Raw genomic sequence first — 23670 nt, 5'->3', positions numbered from 1 at the left:
GGGATTAAATTGAAGTCAAATGTAAAGACAACACTGTTACTCACCATAACTTTGCAGATTCACGATTGTCAGCAGTCTCCGGATCACTCTCCCTCCCATGCGTAGCACATATCGCGCTTTTAAATACGTATAGGTCGCATGTGTGTGGATGAATGTTCATCCTGCAGATACACTGCATGCACATCTAATTTATATCCGCATAAAAAAGCGGCCAAGATTGGATTTGGAAAAAATGGAATTGCACTGTTCACTTTGCATGAAAAAAAAATCTGATAAATGTCGCAAAACTGCAAACTACAAAGCTATCCACTAAAATGTCTGAGATTTATTTTTGGCACACAAAAAGCATGCTTAGGGTCCAACTTGACGTGTTTTCCTGGAATGTGTAGAAGATTTCCACCTATACAGAAACGCTTATTTGCAAATGAATGAAGGGAAGGCACAAAACCCACTGATGACAGGTAAAGCATAAAATCTCCTTTGGGGATTTCAGATGTGATATTTGTCCCAACAGTCTGTATCCTCTCTAGCTCTTCAGAAATGGTGATTGTTGTGGAACCTGCACACAGAGGTTTGAGGAATATCAATCGACACAGTGACCTTGTCATTTGTAACCCTGTGGGATTAGGGAACCTGCTTCCACTGTGGCTGCGCATACAGTATGTGACCCATCATAGCAACATGAATCGGAAGTCGCACGGTGTAGATTCCGAGCTTAATGGTTCAGTAGTTCAAACCTGGACCTCTTTGATGATCAATGATTTGTTGTTTACGATGATACTAATGCAGCGTGTTATACCGGAGACAAATTCCTTGTGTGTTCTACATACTTGGCCAATAAAGATGATTCTGATTCTGATTCTGATTCATCACTTAAACTTAACATTTTCATGATGAAAACATAGCAAAGTATTGAAAAATCATATTTTGTAAAAGGTATTCAACAATTACATCAGTAATTATCAATGTTGGGTAACTTAATTCCCAAAATGTAATACCATAATTTCCGGACTATAGAGCGCACCGGATTATAAACTGCACCCACTACATTTTTAAAGGAAAAAACATTTTGTACACACACAAGCCGCACTTGTCTGTAAGCCGCAGGTGGGCATATTGTAAAATGAGATATTTGCAAAGAAAGACGTTACACAAAAAGAGGCTTCAAAGTTTAATAACATACCTTAACTTGTCTTTCCAAATAATTCCTGAACGCGGCCGCACCACAGCAGTAAAGCAGCACACACATGGCTGGTTTAAAGAAAACAAACAAACAAAATAAACGCACCGTTCCCTTTCGAGTAATGTTTTGTTTTAAAATGAAAAAATCCTCACTCGGTCAACCGTTCCTTTATAAGGCTTTCTACCATCCATGCTTTCGTCTCAACTTTCACGACAATGTCTTGAAGGGAGGTTTTCGTTTGGCATATGTAACCAGGTTAACAATACTATGACTGTTGTAGTGAATGCTGTCTCGTTTAATAAATGGAGCACTGTCACTTGAAAAGGAGCGTTGGATAATTTTGTGGGAATCTCTTGAGACTTGGACCACAAAGTGAAGGGAGACGAACTCCGAGCTGTGCTTATTCAGACCTGATGGATCTGCAATCGGCATTGTAACCCGGCTGATATTAAGAGTAAAATATCGTCGTTTGGGAGTTTGAACAGTGCCGCACAGTGGGTCGTGTGAAGTTGTTTTAGTTGTTTTCCATGTGTTTTGGCCACATACAACTTGCCAGAAAGTGCTCTCAAGCCACTACTGTGTTCTATCTTTGTATACTTTTCTATTTGTCAGTCGAATTTGACATACAGTATCTCAGTCTTTTATTTTATTAATGCTGTACATTTTCTATGTTCAGTCAGGAATAAAGCCTTCATGAAAATTATTTTGTGTTGGTCAAGTCTGTCATAGACCCAGTCCCACAGCTTTCGGATTGCAGTCCGGCTCAAAACACAGGTCAAGTGCGCCCTCTCATGGCCGGTTGTTTTTACTGTGACACATGATAGCATCTCACTATTACCTTTCCTGCTTGAGCGCTCCCTGGCGGCCGTTGGAAAAATCTTTAAACAGGCCGCATCATGAAACGAGCCGCAGGGTTGAAAGCTTGTGACAAAAGCAGTGGCTGATATTATGGAAATTACGGTCTTTTTCATATTACAGAAAACCCCCCAAAAGTGCCTCAGTTTGGTTCAGTGACACACAGGGGCGGAGGACACTGCTCAAAAAAAATTAAAGTTACATTTTTTTTAATCTGAGCATAGCTTCACATCTTTTAACCTTCTGGGATATTGATCTGGTGAGTTAAGTCACATAGGGTGTTGTTAATTAGTTGCAGATACTTGGGTGTTTGTGAAATCAACAACAGGTGTTCTAGGAGGGCAAACAATGAGACAACCACCAAAACAGGAATGGTTCTATTTTTTTTCCCTCCTCACTTTTCTGACAGTTTTTCCACTACTGTTGCATTCGGCTGACCCCAGTGTCATTACTGGTAGCATGAGGCCATGGAGTCTACAGCAGTTGCACAGACATGTCCTCCAAGATGGCATGTCGATGTGTGCTATTTACTTTACTTTCAGCCAAAATGGGCATATTTATTTAAGCATTCACATCAACGTGCTCCGCGGGCTCCGCTTTTTGCCGCTGTGGAGAGTGACATCATCACAATGCATACAGAGCAACATGGCATTTGATACCATAACTTATTGCGTAAAGGTACACGTAAAACAATGCTGAACAGAAGTCTTTGGAAATGTCATTAACTTGAATGGAACTGAGGCCAAAGAGGGCAAGCATTTGCCTCATTAGACGATCTCGGATCAAAATACTCCCAAACTGCAGAAATGTTCTTCTTTCTCGATGGCTCCATGGTCTCCACAAATCGACATATAGTGATAATTGGCATCCACAAACAGCACACAATCTCCTCTCCTCCGTTCAACACAAACACAGATGTGCTACAAGTTCCACATCCTGATGAGCACAATTTGGCGCGCAAACGGCTGTCCGACACAGCCGCTGTGTCTCGTGATTTTTTTTACAGTGATATGCGCACCAACACGGGAATTCGCTTTATGAGTTCAACACATGCGCGAATGCATCGGGATTGCCCATCACAGGTCGATACCCACAACGGTGGGAAACAAAGTAGTTTCGGCAGCTGAGAAACAGTTTCTTGATGTGTATGACCGCTGGACGTTTGTATGGGTCCACGGGGAACAGTTTCAATCGAGCTTGGCTCCTTGGGAACAAAACACGTGGCTCGTGCTCACGTCAGCTTTACCCTTCAGCCAAAGACAATACACCACTCAAGGACTGACGAAACTTGAACAACACTCCATCACATTATCCTCCTCCATAAGGTTGCTGATGTGCACCAACCTTGACAGGTAATCCGCCACAACAGTGGCCTTGCCAGCACAATGTCACATTCATTCAAATCATAAATGAGAAGCAAAATGACAATTTCTTCTTCACAATTTTAAATGCTGCTTTTAACTTAGGTTTGATTCAGTTTATGTTTTGATTACCTTTTGCTTTTTATTTCATGAAACCATAACAGTAATTTGTTTCACAAATGATTTCTCAGCCATGTAAGATGCTGACTATTGTGAAAAAATAAATAGAGCGTTCTGAAGAGAGATTCTTTGAACTATGTACACATCTTTGATGTATGACTTGTAGAAAAGGTGATAAGAAATGATTGAACTTCTGCTCCACTTTTGGTGATTAATTGTGTCTAGTGGGCCAAAAACTGTTAACGTTTCTGAACACAGCCGTTCCCAGGCCGGCCCGGGAGACATTGCTTCTCCAATCCGTCCCGGGTTGTCCCCGGGGACTCCTGCTGGTATGACATGCCCAAGACACCTCATCTGACTCCTCTCAATGTGGAGGAGTAGCGGCTCTGCTCTGAGTCCCTACAAGCTCTCTAAGGGAGAGCCCGGACACCCTGCAGAGGAAACTCATTCCGGCCGCTTGTATCTGGGAATTTGTTCTTTCGGTCACGACCCACAGCTCATGACCATAAGTGAGGGTAGGAACAAAGATTGACTCGTAAATCGAGAGCTTTGCTTTTTGGCTCAGCTCCTTCTTCACCATGACAGACCAATACAGAGTCCGCATTACAGCAGATGCTGCACAGATATGCCGATGTATCTCATTCTCTATTCCACCCTCACCTTTGAACAAGATCCCAAGACACTGAAACTCTTCCACTTGGTTCACTATCTCATCCCAGACCCGGAGAGGGCATTCCACCCTTTTCCAACTGAGCATCGTGGTCTCAGATTTGGAGGTCCTGAACTTCATCCCAACCGCTTCGCACTCGGCTGCGAAATGCTCCAGTGAGAGTTAGAGAGCCCTGCTTGAAGGAGCCACTAATAATTAAAAATAATAATCATAATAAATTGGAAAAAAGCTGAGATGCAATACTGAGGCCACCACAGCAGACCCCTCATTGCCTCACTTGCGCCTAGAAATTATGTCCATAAAGGTTATGAACAACAATTCGTGACAAAGGACAGCCTTGGGAGAGTCCAACCCTCTTTGGAAACAAACCAAACTCTAACATTGGTGTTATGGGGACCCAATGGCCTATAATAGGGGGCGAAGCACCCCCCCGATGAACTCCCCAAGGGATGCAGTTGAACGCCTTCTCCAAGTCCACAAAACACATGTCAACTGGTTGTGCGAACTCCCATGCCCCTTTGAGGACTCTGCTGAGGGTCTTGAGCTGGTCCACTCTTCCATGGTCAGGACGAAAACCATAAGGTCCTCTTGAATCTGAGAATCGATCTCTTCAGCAATCCTGAACAGACCTTACCAGGGAAGCTGAGGAGCGTGATTCCTCTGTAGTTGGAATACACACTCCGGCCCCCCTTCTTGAAAAGAGGAACCGCCACACCAGTCTGCCAATCCAGACAACCCAAAAACATCCAGAGACTTTGGGAACTCCGAGCGGACCTCATCCACCGCCGGGGCATTGCCCCCCAAAAATCATTTTAACAACCTCGATAACTTCAACTCCAGAGATAGGAGAGCCCACCTCAGAGTCTCCAGGCTCTGTTTCATCAATGGAAAGCAATTGGTGGAAACGAGGAGGCCTTTGAAGTATTCTGCCCACCATCACAATGTCCCGAATTCTGGTCCACTACCCCTTCTGAGACATCGAGTAGTGGACCAGAATTTCCTTGTAGTCGTCCAGTAGTCACTTTCCATGGCCTCGTCAAACTCCTCCGAACAACTACCAAAGCTGCATTGGCCAGCTGGTACCTGTCAGCTGCCTTGGGAGTCGCACTGGCCAAAAGGGCCTAAAAGGACTCTTTCTTCAGCTTGACGGTATACCTTACTGCCGGCAGGCACCACCGTATGGCTACAGCTCTGATAGGCCGACTCAACAATGGTGGCATGAAACATGATCCACGCTGACTCAATGTCCCCTGCATCCCCCAGTACATGGACAAAGTTCTGCCCGAGGTGGGAGTTGAAACTCTTTCTGACAAGATGATTCTGCCAGATATTCCCAGTAAAACCTCACAATAAATTTCGGTCTGCCACGTCGGACCGGCGTCTTTCACCACCAGTGGAGCCAACACACCACCAGTTGGTGATCAGTTGATAGCTCCACCCCTCTCTTCACGAGAGTGTCCAAAATATGCAGTTGCAAATCGGATGATAGAACCACAAAGTCAATTATCGAACTGTGGCCTAGTGTCCTGGTGCCAATTGCACATATGGACACCCTTGTGTTTGAACATGGTGTTTGTTGTAGGTGATCCGTGACGAGCATAGAAGTCCAGGAACAGAAAACTGGGTTCAGACCAGGGAGCAGCAGGGCAGTGTGTTCCACCCACTCACAACCTTCAAGGTCTCATTAATTGCCCATGTGAGCAGTGAAGTCCCCCAGCAGCAGAACGAGGGAGTTTGCAGGGCCGAGCACACTCTACCACAGCTTCCAAGGACAAAAAGGGCTGTTTGGCGCATTGGCACAAACAACAGTCAGCAATTCGTACCCCCACCCTAAGGTGGAGAGAGGCTACCCTCTTGTCCACCGGAGTGAAATCTATTGTGGGCCAATAAGTATGCCCACACCTGCTCTGCACCTCTCACCCTGTGAACTTCCAGAGTGGAAGAGAGTCCAACCTCTGTCGAGAGGACTTTTTCCGAAGCCCAAGTTGTGTGTGGAGGTGAGTCCGACTATGTCCAACTCACTGCCTCACACATCAGCTCGGGGTCCTTCCCTGCCAGATAGGTGATATTTCAGGTATTCACTGATGGTTGCTGAGTAATTCCAAAGAGTACCGGAGGAAGAAAAGACTTACTTATCTGCTGTATCGGGAACCCACTTTTTATTAAAAAAATACATATATAAATTGGGTAAAAAACCTGTTTTATTTACGAGAGCCTCTTTGTTGGTCATTAAGGGCGCTTCTTTGTTTGGTCACATTTTGTTCATGCCACAGCCCATGGAGTCAAACAGCTCAAGAGTAGTCGGCTTTCTCCACACACATGAAGATTTTTAGTCAAAGATATTGAACATGTTTCATCGTTATGATAGTCGGACCTGACTAGTTTCGTAGCCTAGTATTGGGACGTATACTAGGCTATGTCCACCACAGACATAAGGATCATCTTATAGGATCTTATTAGACATAAGATAGTCGGGTGTTGGACATCCTTGATCATGATTGGGCAAAATCGAGACAAAAACAGCCCAAACGTCTTTATGTGTTTACCCGGCCGTAGGTTTGACTGTTTCCCTACAATAGGATGCTTGTTTTAATTCCTCATTAGTCATGAATTCAGCTGAGTAAATTAAATTAAATCAGCCAGAAGAAAGATCAGCAAGCTCGAGCAAATATTCACGCTGACTGCAAATTGCGCATTAAAAGTCTTGTTAATCTACCTTGCTTACTTATGAGAGAGGGGGGGAAAAAAGAGCAAATATACTGTTAATCTTATTGGGACTCACAAAACACAAAAACATAATCCGGCATCAACATTGTAACCAATTATATTGTTGCATGTTGAAAAAGACTCACAATTCATTTCGTTTGCTGATGTCTATTGAGGAGGAGACACACTGATTATTTTCATGTGCAATGGTTACACTTTTGTGAAATACTTTATCTTTAATAGTTGTAGATCTGTTGATTATTGTTTTGGTCATGTCCCTATTACACAGCCATTCTAACCCGCTGTCATACCAAGGTGTCGTGGGAGCTCTCTGGTTGATTTGCTACACGAATGAGCCTGTAACACGTTCTTGGTGCTGCTGGAGTAAAACTACTTTTGAGCACATAAACGGACTGGTTTCTTCCCATCAAAACTACAATAGTACTTTGAGGCATTTCCCCCACCCGTCCAAAAAATGCTCAAATTCAGGCAGGTTATAGTGCAATACTGATAGATGACATCACACTGGTAAACTTGTAAGATTTTGAAACACAGATGATGGGCAAGGCAGCAAGATGGAATACTTAGCACAGTTGCCTTACAGAACGAACAAGAACATTTTAAGTTTAAACCCTGAACCATGCATTTCCGTGAAACTGGTGATGATGTCCACCACTGTAAATCAGATAATCAACTCCAGTTTTCCTGCGATCGTGAAGAGAATAAATTGTATCGAAAATAGTTGGAAGGTTCAATTTGTTTGGACTGCATACTTGATGTGATTCAAAATGTGCGCCCGATTCCATTTTTTGGGTCAACTCATGTGTTCATGGAAATATATTGATGAATAAGTGACAGAATTTTGAACATTAGTGATCCAGTTCTGACACATTTTCTTTTGGTTATTGTTACTGTGTTGTCAAGTGTTTTTTTTTTTCTTTTGAGCCGCACTGTTATGAATAAGAAACCAGAAACCGCCTTGATACCAGTGGAATCAAGAAATCAATATCAACATGACTCAAAGTATGATAATTAATAAGTGTGGAGCTTTTTTCATGCTGATCACAAGATTTGCACATATCATCATACGCAAACATTTGGTTTCCCTCCCTTCAGCATGGGTGTGAGTACATCGGAGTGAATTTTGGAACATTTGAGACCGTATTCCAGATGAAAAAAACAATTGGACTGAAAGCTCGGCACTTCAAGCAGATGTCCCTGCTTCTACTTCTACAAAAACACGACGTCCAAAAATTCAAAATTGTTTTTTTTCTTAGTTTTATTTTCATCCGAATACCAGATTACTCGATAGAATTTTCAGTACGGTATCCGAATACCAAAATAGTTGATTGTTGCAGCCCTAGTTTCGACACAATTGATGTGGTTCCAGGACAATAATAACAAAGGTGCCAGCAATTCAAATATTAAAGCCCATCATTCATTTGTCCTTGTCTGTAGTTTTTGGAACGAACAATGGATTTTTCGATTAGGAATCTGGGGCTCTGAAATGAAATGAGTTTTAAACTCAAATTAAAAGGAAATGTGAACTCATAAAGACTCGCTTCATTCCTAGGAAACATAAAAGGGTAGCCTGGCACAGGTGATACGCAACAGTCAGGTGCTGATGCTAAAATGTTAATTTAATTTACTCAGCCTGCCGAGACTATCTTAAAATGTCCTTGAGTAAGGATCAGATACATGATTTACTTCTGTTACTTCGCACGAAGGCCTCCACAATGTATTTGAATAAGGCAGTACATATTATATTGGGCTTTGTGTAGCATAAAGATGTAGTGCTGCATACCATGTATACTTAAGATAGATATTAAGAATGATAAGACTAATAATCATTGATGGTTGTGCCTTCTTGGCAGCCTGTCCGTGCCAGCACTGATTTTGGTGGTGGGGTCACGCTATTTGACTGTTGTCTTTGATTCTCTCTTCTTTCACGTATACTGCTTTAAACAGCAAGGCGTATGTGTAGCGACGCCACTTGAGCGAAGCGCGAATCAGCAGTCAAGAATCCACTGCTCTCTGTTGTGTGTGCGTCAGCGTGGACATGTACGCACACACATGTCTTTTGACTCAACCAATCAGCACTGACATTACGGACTTTACACATCAAAGAGAGCTTTGATCTACCACACAAGCTAATAGAGCCAAGCCACAACAGGGAAGCTAGTTAGTTGAGATGACACCACGCTCGAGGTCGGACGGACACACTCTCCAGTCATTTGTATGTTTCTCTCCTTTTTCCTCTTTCTGTCCAAATATATATATTTTTCTAACGGATTATGTCTTTTTTCGTTCCACCCGGGTTTAGCCAGCGTATTTAGAAAGAGACCAAAAATCTCTTTATATGTTGGATTAGTTTTTACGATTGTATTGTCCATGTTTTGTTGTGTGTTCTGTTGTATTATTTTTGTTATGTTAATATGTTAAATGCTCTGTCAAGTGCCTTGTTACAGCTGCAGCTTTTGTGATAGTGCTTTATAAAAAATATGTATAATGTATTATAATAATAAAAATAATAATAGCCATTCATCAGGCACCGACAGGTATGGCAGCCTCGGTTAGACGCTCCCTAGTATTATCCCTGTTTTTGTCATTTTCGCGACCCTGAGCGGATTACTTACACGAGGGAAAAGTTGCTTAGCATTGGGGAGTTTAGCTCGGTCTTTTTTCACCAGCACACGAAAATCCACAAGGTTTTTCAGAGCTAATCGCGAGAGGAGCGGCTCCGCTGTACGGAGCATGGAAACGCCGCCGGAGGAGGGGGAAGCGACCCGGCGTGCTAGTCAAGCTTCGGCAGCGTGGATTTCGAACCCCGCTCCCATCGATCCATCTTGCTAATCTACGATCTCTGCCAAACAAGATGATGAACGGTCTTCTCCTCACAAAGACCAACAAAACCTTTGCACGTTCTGCTGCGCTCTGCTTCACTGAAACCTGGCTCAGTGTCCGCCACCCAGATTCCGCGCTACAGCTACCCGGCTTCCGCCTTCTCCGAGCCGACCGCGACACGGAACTATCAGGGAAATTGAAAGGTGGTGGGATTTGCTTCTATATCAACGAAGAATGGTGCGCTGATGTCACGAAGCCCGACGCACACTGCAGTCCGGACCTGGAGTCGCTGTCTTTAAACTGCAAGCCATTCTACTCGCCACGTGAGTTCACCTCCTTTTTACTCGTCTGTGTTTACATTGCGCCACAAGTTAAAGCTAACACGACGATACAAACGCTAGCTGAACAAGTAAACAAACTCGAACTAAAATACCCAGAGTCACCCCTGATCATTTTGGGCGATTTTAATAGAGCACATTCACTTAACCGTGAACTTCCCAGATATAAGCAGCACATCGACTGTTTCACCAGAGAAGGCAACATTGTAGACCAGCGGTGGGCATTTATTTTCCCGGGGGGGCCAAATGAGAAGCAGAAAATATTGTGGAGGGCCGGGCCAAAAGTTAGAAATCTACTCCTGATTTCGATTTTATTTCTAGGTTGAAATAAGTTAATGACATTGTTTACAGAAGCTGATCAGAGTATGTATTATTTCTAGATAATGAAAGTGCAGTTATTTTACAGAAAAATTATTTCTTCAGTGAAATTATGCAAAACAATTCTAATTGTGCAACACTTGTAACTCTTTTTCAGTAAGATGAACACTACAATGCTTTCTGATTTTAAATTTCCCATGAAGATAGCACAATGTCTTTGTATGCCAGTAATAATGTAACAGAACTCACATTTTTTTGTCCTAACTGCCAAACAATGTAGAAAAAGTATAAGCAAGCATGTTTCAGTGTTTTGGTTTTTTTTCTTGTTCAGGAGAGATCAATCTAGCCCAGGGGTGGGCAAACCTTTTGAATCGGGTGCCACATTGATTTCTAAATTTGACAGGTGGACCGGGTCAGCACAAGATACGGTACATATAAAAAAATGTATATGTTGACAGTCCATACCAAACATCAACAGAACAAAAGTATTACCATACTTTTTTTTTTTTAAATGAGAACAGTGAAACAACTGTGATGAACGTCCAAGTATGTTAACAACATACTGTACATGTGTGACAACACAAGCAACAAAGTGCAACAATATATTACCCATAAACTGCAGCATACAGTACAGGTATATGACAAAATATAATAAAATTAGGACTATTTTCTCCCAAATGAGACACGTAGAAGACCTGGTGGCTTTCTTTCCACTCACTGTCTCAAACTTGACCTCCCCTCGATCACCACACAAGACAGCGTTGCTCAGCTGATGTCGTGTATTGAACTTTTGAAGCAAGCCACGGGACGCTTCGAAGTCTTCGATGCCCATACCGCTATGGAAATCGATTGCTCTCTAATTAGCAGTCCAGTTTGCGGAAAGTTTTTAGCACGATAACAGTCAAACAATTTCAGGAAACGTTTATTTACTCGACTGTCCGTCGAGCCGCGTACAATTCACCCTGAGCATGGAATTACCCAGAATCGGACTGAGCAAGAATCGCTTCCTTGTTTTTCAAAGATTTGAGTCTTTCAGACTCCAAGCGTCTCTTGAATGTTTCGTACTTTGTAACCCGCTTCATTTAATCAGATGCACTTCACTTACTGTTCCTCTTCGTTTGGATGCCATGATCTACAGGACGTAAAAATGTTCGCAATTCCAGTAAAACTCACTGCAATAAAGAGTCACTTGCATGTCGTCGTTTTGGAATCAATGATTGAAAATAGCGGCGCGGACACACTTATTCCGTCGTATCGAGCGGAGTTACTTAATTTAGCGCGACTACTGCGGGCTTCCGTATCGTCTCCCCCTCCCTCCCCGTGCTCTGCAACTTCAAGTAACTGCGCCACCTGGCGTTGAAATGCCTGTCATTACAAGTCCAAATGAAATGAATACAATCATTTACATCGAACCTTAATTGTGTACTGTGCCAACCATCGGCGGGCTGGATTAAAAAAACCAGCGGGCCGGATACGGCCCATGGGCCGTAATTTGCCAAGGTTTGTTCTAGACCACTGCTATACAACAATCAAAAATTCATCCCGATCAATTGCCCGTGCAGCATTGGGTCTTTCTGACCACAATTTAATACACTTAATACCTACATACAGACAGAAACTCTAATGTGTGAAACCGGTTGTTAAGACTGAAAAAATGGACAGATGAAGCAAAGCTAGCTCTACAAGAATGCTTAGACTGCACTGATTGGGGCGTCTTTGAAAGTTCAACGGGCACACTGGATGAATACACAGACACTGTAACATCATACATCAGTTTCTGTGAGGACATGTGTGTACCAACTAAGTCCTTCCGCGGGCACACTGGATGAATACACAGACACTATAACATCATACATCAGTTTCTGTGAGGACATGTGTGTACCAACTAAGTCCTTCCGCTCCTTCAACAATAACAAGCCATGGTTTACTCCCAAACTCAGGCAACTCAGGAAAGAGAAAGAGGCCGCATTTAGAAGTGGAGATCGGGCACTGTACAAACACGCCCAAAACCAATTGACAAAGGAAATTAACATCGCTAAGAGAAGCTATGCACAGAGGCTACAAAACCAGTTCTCTGCTCACGACTCTGCATCTGTATGGAATGGTCTCAAAGCAATCAGAAACTATAGAATGCCATCCCCCCAAACAGTGAACAATAAGGGTCTTGCTGATGAACTAAACATGTTTTTCTGCCGATTTGAAAAGGACACCCCCATTTCCCACACACACCCACCTCTACCAGAAATTACTCTACCCCCCCCCCCCCACACACCCTCTTTTTCTCTACTACAGATCCACGAACAGGATGTGAGACGGCTCTTCAAGCCGCAGAAGATCAAGAAAGCTGCGGGGCCCGACAAAGTGTCCCCCTCCTGCCTGAAAGTCTGCGCTGACCAGCTGGCTCCGGTCTTCACACAAATCTTCAACAGATCCCTGGAGCTGTGTGAGGTCCCATCCTGCTTCAAACAGTCTACCATCATCCCAGTTCCCAAGAAATCAGCAACATCGGAACTGAACGACTATAGGCCTGTCGCTCTGACGTCTGTGGTCATGAAGTCCTTTGAACGCCTTGTGCTGAACCACCTAAAGAATGTCACCGGACCCGTGCTGGACTCTCTTCAGTTTACCTACCGGGCAAACAAGTCTGTGGAGGACGCAGTCAACATAGGTCTGCACTACATCCTCGAGCACCTCGACAGCACAGGGACCTACGCAAGGATCCTGTTTGTGGATTTCAGCTCTGCGTTCAACACCATCGTCCCGGAAACTCCTCACCCCCAAACTTCTCCAGCTCGGTGTGTCCCCTACGATCTGCCAGTGGATCCTCAGCTTCCAGATGGGACGGACACAACAGGTGAGACTGGGAGGAACAACATCATCAACACACACCACTAGCACTGGAGCCCCACAGGGATGTGTCCTCTCTCCACTGCTCTTCTCCCTCTACACAAACGATTGCACCTCAACAAGTCCAGCTGTCAAACTCATAAAGTTCGCAGACGACACCACGGTCATCGGTCTCATCAAAGACGGTGACGAGTCTGCGTACCGACAACAAGTGGAGCAGCTGGAGCTCTGGTGCAATCGACACAACCTGGGGCTGAACACGCTCAAGACTGTAGAGATGATCGTGGACTTCAGGAAACATCCTTCTCCACAGTTGCCCCTCACACTATCCAACTGCCCTGTGTCAAACGTCGAGACCTTCAAGTTCCTGGGAATCACAGTCTCCCAGGACATGAAGTGGGAAGTCAACACCATCTCCATCCTGAAGAGGGCCCAGCAGAGGATGTACTTCCTGAGGCTGCTGAGGAAGCATGGCCTGCCACAGGAGCTGCTACGTTGGTTCTACATGGCAGTCATCGAATCAATCCTGTGTTCTTCCATCACGGTTTGGTTTGGGGCCTCCACAAAAAAGGACAAAATCCGACTTCAACGGACAGTTAGGACGGCGGAAAAAATCATTGGCACCGCCCTACCCACTCTTGAGGACTTGCACACTGCAAGAATCAGGACAAGGGCACGGAAAATCCTCCTGGATCCCCCGCACCCTGCCCACCACCTTTTCCAGCTACTCCCCTCAGGCAGGCGCTACAGATCCATGCGCACCAAATCCAGCAGACACTTAAACAGCTTCTTCCCTCTAGCCATTAACTCCCTAAACAGTCACTGACGCAGTCACTCTTCTTGTACAACAAATACTGCTACTGGTCACTCTAAAATGGTTCAATGATTTTCTGCACCAACTGTACAACTGCCATAGTATTGTATTCTACCACTGATCACTTTAGCTCTGCTTGATACTTTGCACATTGTCTCACAGTTGTCACTGGGTGGTACCACCGCACTACGGTTCACTTACATTACGAAATGTCCTTCCATACCTATTTGTCATGTCCTTGTTTATGATGATACTAATGCAGCGTGTTATACCGGAGACAAATTCCTTGTGTGTTCTACATACGTGGCCAATAAAGATGATTCTGATTCTGATTCATACTGTAAATAATAATAATAATAACAACAAGAACAACAACAATTATAATAAGCAGTTTGTCTAACTTATGGATGGATGGATAATTTCCCCTCTGCGTTTTTGAAAGCTGAGCTTTTGGAAATGGTTGGCTTTCCAAAATCTGTTAGGCACCTTTGTGTAGAGCAAGAAAGCTGACCTATTGACTTTGTGCATCGTTTTTCAAAAAAACAATGTTATAGCGCAAGGGTGCCAATATTTTATATTTTTTAGAAACGTGCAGGCTTTTTAAAGCGTACGGCCCAAAAAATACACAGTATATATGTTCATTGATATCGCCATATAGATGATTACTCATTTTGTGAAAGTGTAATATAAATATTGTCATGTGTTATGTAAATGTAACATCTGCAATATATAGAAGTCGGCCACATTAGACAATAGAAACACAATAGAAAACCTAATGGAATGTCTAACCATTGAAATACATAATAAAAAGGCATCAAATATCATCATAAGTTGCATCTATAGGACACCAGGATCATGTATTGACACATTCAATAAAAAACTAACAGATATGCTCAGTTACAACAACGATAAGAAAACACGAATAATATGTGGTGACTTTAACATTGACTTATTAAACCCAAATGGACACAAAAAAACAACCGACTTCATAAATACTATGTACAGCAACAGCTTTTTCCCAGTAATCCTGAAACCTAGCAGAATAACAGTTGACACGGCCACATTAATAGATAACATATTTATAAATAAGATTGACCATAAAATGGAAAGTGGACTTCTCATTAATGACATAAGTGACCACCTACCTGTTTTTGCAGTTTTTCATAATTATTTTGATAGAAAAGCTAAGTCAACAACTCACATAACAGAAATAAGACTAAGAACCCAACGCTCCACCGACGCCTTTAAGCAAGACCTAGAAAAACAAAACTGGACCAAGGTCTACTCAAACGAAGACCCAAATACAGTGTTTGAAGTATTTCAGTCTACCATAATCTCTTTATATGATAAACATTTTCCATTAACTAAAGTCTCCAAAAAGTATAAAGACCCAAGTAAGCCATGGATAACGAAAGGCATAGAAAACGCATGTAAAAAGAAAAACAATTTATATAAATTGTTTTTAAAATTGAGAACTGAAGAAGCAGAAAAAAAATATAAGACCTATAAAAATAAACTAGTAAATATTATAAGAACCAGTAAAAGAGATCATTATCATGCACTATTAGAGCAGAATAAAAGTAACACACAAGAAATATGGAAGATACTTAACCAAGTAATCAGAAATAGTCCTAAAAAAATGTATTATCCAGAGTATTTTATCAAAGGCAAAAATACTATTTTGGAAAAAACTGCAGAAATAGCAACTGAATTTAATGAGTATTTTGTCAACATCGGCAGTAACCTAGCAAAACAAATTCCTGATCCAACAAACTTGTTTGAAATAGATAGATATGTAGAAAAAAACTCCTCCACGATGTTCCTTACTGCTGTAAAACAAGAAGAAGTATCAAATATTATAAAAACTTTTAAAAATAAAAAGTCAACTGATTGCTTTAATATTGACATGACAATAATAAAGCAGATTATAGAATATGTAGTGCGACCTTTCACGCACATATGCAACCTGTCATTCAAAGCTGGTATCTTTCCATCAAAAATGAAAATTGCTAAAGTTATTCCAATCTATAAAAGTGGAGAAAGACATTGGTTTACAAATTATAGACCAATATCACTACTACCACAATTTTCAAAAATATTAGAAAAACTATTTTCTCGCAGACTTGATAGCTTTATACAAAAGCATGCGCTGTTAAGTGAGAATCAATATGGCTTCAGGGAAAAACGGACCACCTCAATGGCAGTTATGGAGTTTGTGGAAGCAATAGCCACTAATATAGACAACAAAGAATTTACTGTTGGGGTTTTCCTAGATCTAAAAAAAGCTTTTGACACAATAGATCACAGTATATTATTGAAAAAACTAGAAAGATATGGCATTAGAGGTGTAGCTTATAAATGGATAAAAAGTTATTTAGAAAACAGATATCAGTACGTGCAACTCAACAATAAAAAAACGAATCAACTAAAAAGCACTCACGGAGTTCCTCAGGGGTCAGTGCTTGGTCCAAAACTATTCATCTTATATATAAATGATATCTGCAAGGTCTCAAAACAATTTAAATGTGTCCTATTTGCTGATGATACAACTTTCTACTGTTCTGGAATAAATCTGAAACAGCTCCTGACAACCGTAGAAAACGAATTAAACAAATTAAAAAACTGGTTCGACAGAAATAAATTGTCACTTAACCTGAAAAAATCGAAGTTAATTGTTTTTGGCACAAGACCAATCAAACACCAAGCTAAAATTATGGTAAACTCAATTGAGATAGAAAGAGCGTATGAAACCAAGTTTCTCGGATTAGTAATAGACTCAAAACTATGTTGGAAGCCACATATCGATAACGTAAAAAGAAAAATAGCCAAAACCGTAGGGATCCTCTACAAAACCAAGGAAGTGCTAAATAAGAGATCTTTGTACACATTATACACTTCATTATTATTACCATATATGACCTACTGTGTGGAAATATGGGGAAATGCCTGCAAAACAAACACACTCCCTATTCTCAACCTACAAAAAAAAGCAATTCGAATTATTAATAGATCAAAATATACGGAACCCACAAATCCACTATTTATCAAATTAAATACGATGAAATTTTATGACCTGGTTGACTTTAAAATCGCCCAATTAATGTACAAAGCACACAATAACCTGCTCTGCCAAAACATTCAGAAGTTTTTCGAAATTCGAGAAAGCAGCTATGATTTAAGAGGTACCAACTTATTCAAAAAACTCAAAACAAGAACAAACATCAAGCAAAGAAGTGTATCTATCAAAGGTGTTAATCTGTGGAATAATCTCGAAACGGACCTGAAAATGAGTAAATCGCTTGCTGAGTTCAAAAACAAATTCAAAAAAATAGTACAAACAACCTACATCAATCAGAGTTAAAATGATAAATTCAAAACATTAAATATAATGATACATCAGAACTAAGTTGATAAATAGAGAAAGGTATATAAATATCCATTATGAATACAAGAGAAAATTGACACAAGAGTGTCAGGGTGTGGAAGTATATAATCCCGATACAAACCAAAGGTTGTAAAAATATCACGGTTAAGGGTAAAGTATGAGCCTTAATGGAGACTTCTTTCTTCTTACTTTTTTCTTTTCTGATTGATATAAAAATGATTTATTAGATACAATCACATAACGGGGTAGGACTAGATAAGTTTTTTACTTCTTCCTACTCCCTTGAACATAACTGTGTTGTATGAAGATTGATTTCTTTCTTTTTTTATCTACCTTATTTTCTGTCAAATTATTACTGTATATATGTTTTATGTTCAATAAACAAACAAACAAACAAACATTTGCCTCGCTAGTTTGCAGCAGTGTTCGTCACTGTAGGTGCCACGGGAGCTTCACAACACCATTAGGTTTCTCCACTTCAAGCACCCGCAGGCAATATATGTTGTTGCAGATGATTTTAACCACATAAAATTGACAGATGCTCTCACCAGACTTTACTTTCACTAACGTATCGCCATACCCAAACGAGGACATAACAGGCTGCATGAATTGTGTGTACATGACAATTCGCATAACAGCAGATGGGAGGAAGTCCCTGCAAAGGATTAACTCCTACGTTACAGGCCCTGTCAATATCGCTGAAGGACTGTGCCCACCAGCTGACCGAGGTCCGTGAGACATTTTTAATATCTCACTTCAAATAGTGTCTTTGTCAAACTGCCTTAAGACTGCCACCCTCATCCCCGTGCCCTCCATAGTGACAGTGCTCTCTGTCACTCGTCCTCACTCTAAAGATCATGATGTTCGGTTCGAAACAAACCGAATAATGTTTTGGATCCCAGAAATGCAGACACAGACTAAATGCGACAGCAAGAATGTTTGTTATCAAAAATGCAAAACCGACAAAGTCCAAAACAGAAAACGCTGGTCACAGGGAAAAGGGAAGAATCACAGAGGCGAAGTAAGGGAAGTGATGTTGGAGTGCATCTGTGTTTCTTGAAAAGTTGTCAACTACAGATTTTGATTGGGATATCTGTGTTTCATTTTATGTATGTAATTATTTCCTTCAAAGGCAGCTATTAGCAACAGAGCCAATTTTCCGTTTCGTTTTTTTCTTTATAAAAAAAAACAATTCCTGTTCAAGTATATATGTACCATATTTTATACACAATAAGGCACTTCAATGTAAAAGGTGCACCTTCAATGAATGGATATTTGAAAACTGTTTTTATATATAGGCCACACCGCATTATAATGCACATAGAATAGTAGCTACAATAGTGGTTGTGGTTGCATTATGCATCCACTAGATGGAGCTATGAAAAGAAAATACAATACAATACAACTTTATATTAACTTTATATAACTGTAAATTTCCCCAGTGTGGGACTAATAAAGGATATCTTATCTTATCTTATCTTATTTATAGAGAGCTTTCACAACTGCTGTAGCTGTAACAAAGCGCTTTTCAGAACATTTAAAATACTACTTCCAAGAAATCAGAAGATTGATCCATATACAATACATAGCATGGGGTAGGACTAGATAGGTTTTTTTTACTTCTTCCTACTCCTTTGAACATATAATGGTGCTATATGATCCCTGTTTTCTTTTCCTTTTTTACAATTTTACTTACCGTTACTTTCTGTGGATTTATTACTGTACATGTTTTTCAATAAACAAACAAACAAACAAATACAAACTGCATCAGATTATACGGCTTACTGTCGGCTTTTGAGAAAATTGAATGCTTTTAGCTGCGGCTTATCATGCGGACAATACGGTATTTATAATTTTAACATTTGCCAAAAATGTAGAGCACTGTACTACATACAGGTGCGGACAAGTGCGTGTGCATGCTTGTTTGTGCGAGTGCATTCACTTCGACCATATGTGGGGTGGTGGGTGGGAATTTGATAAGCCATCTCATTTGTGCAAGGGCACACGACAGGATCCACACCATAGTGTTCACCTCCTCAAAACATGGTGTTTTTTTGTTCAAATCCAAAAGAAAAAGTCAGTGCCAAAAATGTTTTCGGTTCATTGACTAAAATGGGGGATTTTCACTGTCAGCATGATGCCCGCCAGAATAATCCAGATGTCTGAATGGCCTGTGGATTATGATGATAGAAAATTATCATAAAACCGTATTTGGTTGTTGCAAGATGAAGTCAAGCAAAAATATTATCTCTCCTTACCCTGCCAACAGAAGGAATGGGAGTGATTGTGGTGCTAGATGCATAACCTAATGTATGGAAATATGTACATTGCCAAAGAGGACTTTTGTTGTTCTTGTTGCAGTCACACACATGAGATTTTCTGCACTTGAGACTTACATTTACAATGGTTTACACCAACAGTCATCCAATTTATCTCTGCTAATTTATTCAGCGGTTATAGCGTTAGTGTGCAGTGCTATATATAACTCCCATTTACATAATTCATATGAAGAGTACACACATGACAACTGGCAATAGATGTTATATTATAGCCAGCATAGTATATGCATGTAACATAGGGCATGTGAAAGGGGTATATTATCTGAACCACTTATCTTCACAAGGGTCGCGGGCGTGCTGGATGCTATCCCAGCTCTCATCGGGCAGTGGGCAGGGTACACCCTTGACTGCTTACCAACCAATCGTAGGACACACAGATACACACAACCATTCACACATACACTCACAGTCACACATAGGGACAATTTAGAGTGTTCCATTAACCTGCCATGCATGGTTTTGGAAACCAGAGTACCCGGAGAACTGCACACAGGAAGGCCGGAGCCCGGAATTGAATCCTGGACTTGTGGACTGTGGGGCGGGACGTGCCAACCAGTCGACCACCGAAATCAAGTTACTTAAGTTAGCATGGGAACAAGTTCGCCCTTCCCTCTTGTCTTTTTGTGGGGGCCCAGGAGATGAGTCTCTGCTGCTCTCACCCAACCCTGAGGGGATAAATTCCTCATTAGAGTCAGGATCAGTGTCACACACACAAAAAAAAAAAATCTCTACTTGATGTGGCCTTGGTTCAGCACTGTGAGGTAGTCAAACACTTGCTTCGTCCCCTCCATGCTAGTCATCTCCGAATGTGTCATCCAATGGTTAATGGAGGATCAGAAGAGTATTGTGAGATTCACGCATGCTCGCAGCGTCATTATTTTGATCAACTGATGGCAACTTTCTCTGTGGCTTCAACCCTGAAGAGATTGTTATCGAGTGTCAGGTGCCTGTGGTGCTCCATTTTTTGATTGCTTTGCTCTTAAGGTTCCCTTTGATAGGCCATGTTAGTTCCTTCTCCGTGGGCTTAATTCTACTCTACAAACAATAGCGTCGATGATCTGATCAAAGGAAAGACTTAGCGATTACACCTCATTACAATCCTTTTTAATGTTGATACTTGGTGGGGAATTGCATGAGGTCCTCCTGCATGCAATGCATAAAAAAAAATCATTAAAAATGCCATACTTGAGTTTCAATCGTGGATGGCACTAAACAGTTGGATTATGAAAAAAATAACATGCGGTGGGGAATGATTGGGTTGAAATCATTTTATTGTGTGTTGTGTATTTTATGAACAAATGTAAAAAAACTAATGCAAAATGGGGATTTATGGTAAACAAAAAAATAATAAGTTTGTTTATTCATTATATTTTTTAATTTAATCGGATGATTAATTGGATGGTTTTTTTTTTTGGTCAGATATTGAAATGATTATCGGCCTATCCTTATCAGTCGGCCCTACTTGTCATCATAATTGAAGAAAGCATTCACATTTTCTCCTTGCTCCATTGAATTAAGTATATTAAAATATGTACACAATCAATATTGTGTAATTTCAATGCAAATGATCAGCAGCTCAATCACGTGAAATGTTGGAATTTATTTCAACATATTTACATTGACAATTGGTGTTACGGTCCACAATATTTCGTTGCTATTTATTTATTTGTGTTGTGGTTAATCTTTGCATGTGTGCGGTAGCTCTCCCCTTGCTTTTTGCTGAGTGTTGTCCCTTGTTCACAATTAGCGCAGGGGAGAGTGACCCCCTATGAACAACTGGGTTGTGTCGTACTATCTTGTTGTGATTGTCAGCCAGTCTCCCTCGTTTGTCTTAGGTACCACTGCCTCTCGATTAGTGCAGCCAAATTACTTCCTCGCCATATCCATCTTTCTATCCAGTTCATTCGTGTCCATTATTCATTCATGCGTTAGGGAACTTTGCCAATATTTGTTTTGGTTCATTCATTTCCAGTTTTTATTTGGGCTGCACTAAGGCAGCGGGAAATCAGGATTGTTCACTCCAGTCTCTTCCTATTGTGGTGTGTGTGATCTTACTCGCTTGTCCCCAAAGTGAGAGTACTCGCTAGATAGTCCAAACAATGATAGCGTACCACTCTTTGCTCCTCCCCACCTGCCACACTTATGTTAGACCCTTCCCCAGTTGCCATCATGTGGAGAGGTCCTAACAGTTGATTTGTTGTCAAGTTCTCTGTCCAATTCTGTTTGCATGGCTGTCAAAAGAGGCGGTCGAGTGGTTAGCATGTCAACCTCACAGTGGAGAGGTGCAGGGTTCAATTCCGGCTCCGGCCTTCCTGTGTGGAGTTTGCATGTTCTCGCCGTGCCTGCGTGGGTTTTCTCCAGGTACTCCGGTTCCTTTCCACATAAACAAACCATGCCTGGTAGGCTAATGGAACACTCTAAATTGTCCCTCAGTGTGAGTGTGAACGCGGATAGGGCTTTGTCTATGTGTGCCCTGCGATTGGCTGGCAACCAGTTCAGGGTGTCCCCTGCCGAAGACGGCTGGGATAGGCTCCAGCATACCCTGCGATCCTTGTGAGGATAAGCGGATCGGAAAATTGATGGATGGCTGTCAAAAGACCATTTTACGAATGATCCTAATAAAGGAAGTCAGTCATGTGTCACTGAATTTATCATCTAGTGCGGGCTAATTGAGTCCCAAACCAGCAGTTATTTTCAACCTCGTTTGTGATTTTTTTTTTTTATTCACGTGGTTTAGAGTATCCATCGCTCACATGCCATTTCTTTCATAGTCAGTCATAATTTGCCATTTCTCTTTTCAGTACCTGCCAGGATCACTAATATATCGAAGGATATCACAGTAAATGAAGGCAGCAACGTCAATCTGATGTGCTTTGCGATGGGTCGGCCAGAGGCGAGCATCACATGGAGACATCACTCCCCAAGAGGTAAGATGCCATTCACAAATGCCTTATTTGTACTTGTGTTATAATGTTTTCCACACTCACGTAGGTGATACAGGCAGGTAACTAAAGATGTATCCTAATGAGGCTTGGGCATCTATGAACAAGAATCAAATGGACACAAGACTAAGATTACGGTTCTCTCAGAATCATTCAGATTTTAAAATGTCAGTGCTCAATTTCTAGTTCGCCGCGCGGAAGAAGCATGAACAAAGAAGGACCTGTCTGTGTGTGGTGCAGGCCCCTCCCACTAACAAAGTCGCGGCAGAGGTGCATGGCAGCTTGGCGGGGCTCGTACCCTCCGTCCTCTCCTCTTTCCAATCGGCCCCGTCGCCCAATTCCTATCAGGTGACCAAACAGGGCACACGCAGGTCGCAGCGGCGACTCAAGGCATACGCTGGGCCCTTCCCTCAGATATCCCCATCTGTGGCGTCAGTCACCCTCCGCAGGGTCTGACATTAGAATCGGGTAGATCTAATAACAACATTGAGCCAACAATTTAAACTGGAAGTAAAGCAATGAGTCAAAACACAAATGCAAAAGACAGCTAATATGTTGCTCGGATTTGGGCAAAGTACAGCCCAGGGGCCACATCAGCCCGCCTGCAATCTTTGTCCCGCCCTCACAGTGACCATGAAGTCAAAATGTAAAATATGTGGCGCTTTGTTTTAAAGTTGTGCTTTTATTTTATGTGCACACTTCCACTCTTGTACACATCTATGACTTGTGTCTGCAGCGCTGCCAATTTAGCGACATTTTCCCATTATTTAGCAATTTTTCCAACCACTCAGCAACAAATTTTCCAAAAAAGAGACCAGCAAAAATGACTGCAGTGGTCTTAATGTTCACAACATTCTTACTTCCTGCACAGTGGGGCAAGAGGACCAAGAAGATTTGGCCTGCATGCAAAGTTACCATTTCATATACTGTACATGTCAAGATTATTTT

The 23670-nt window shown here is 41.6% G+C and overlaps 1 protein-coding gene across 1 annotated transcript in view; it reads left to right on the top strand.

Moving 5' to 3' along the window:
• Positions 1-23670, top strand: part of opcml (opioid binding protein/cell adhesion molecule-like) — a 144052-nt gene that overhangs the window by 62548 nt on the left and 57834 nt on the right. The window contains exon 3 of the mRNA XM_086130794.1: positions 22582-22707. Within this exon, the coding sequence (XP_085986920.1) occupies positions 22582-22707 (126 nt within the window). The remainder of the gene's footprint in view (positions 1-22581; positions 22708-23670) is intronic.

The sequence above is a fragment of the Hippocampus guttulatus genome, chromosome 15 (assembly GCF_054856545.1).
Source record: "Hippocampus guttulatus isolate MCC_2025c chromosome 15, RoL_Hgut_1.0, whole genome shotgun sequence".
NCBI lineage: Eukaryota > Metazoa > Chordata > Actinopteri > Syngnathiformes > Syngnathidae > Hippocampus > Hippocampus guttulatus.
Note: the sequence above shows the minus strand (reverse complement) of the source record. Positions and strands in the feature narration are given on the sequence as shown.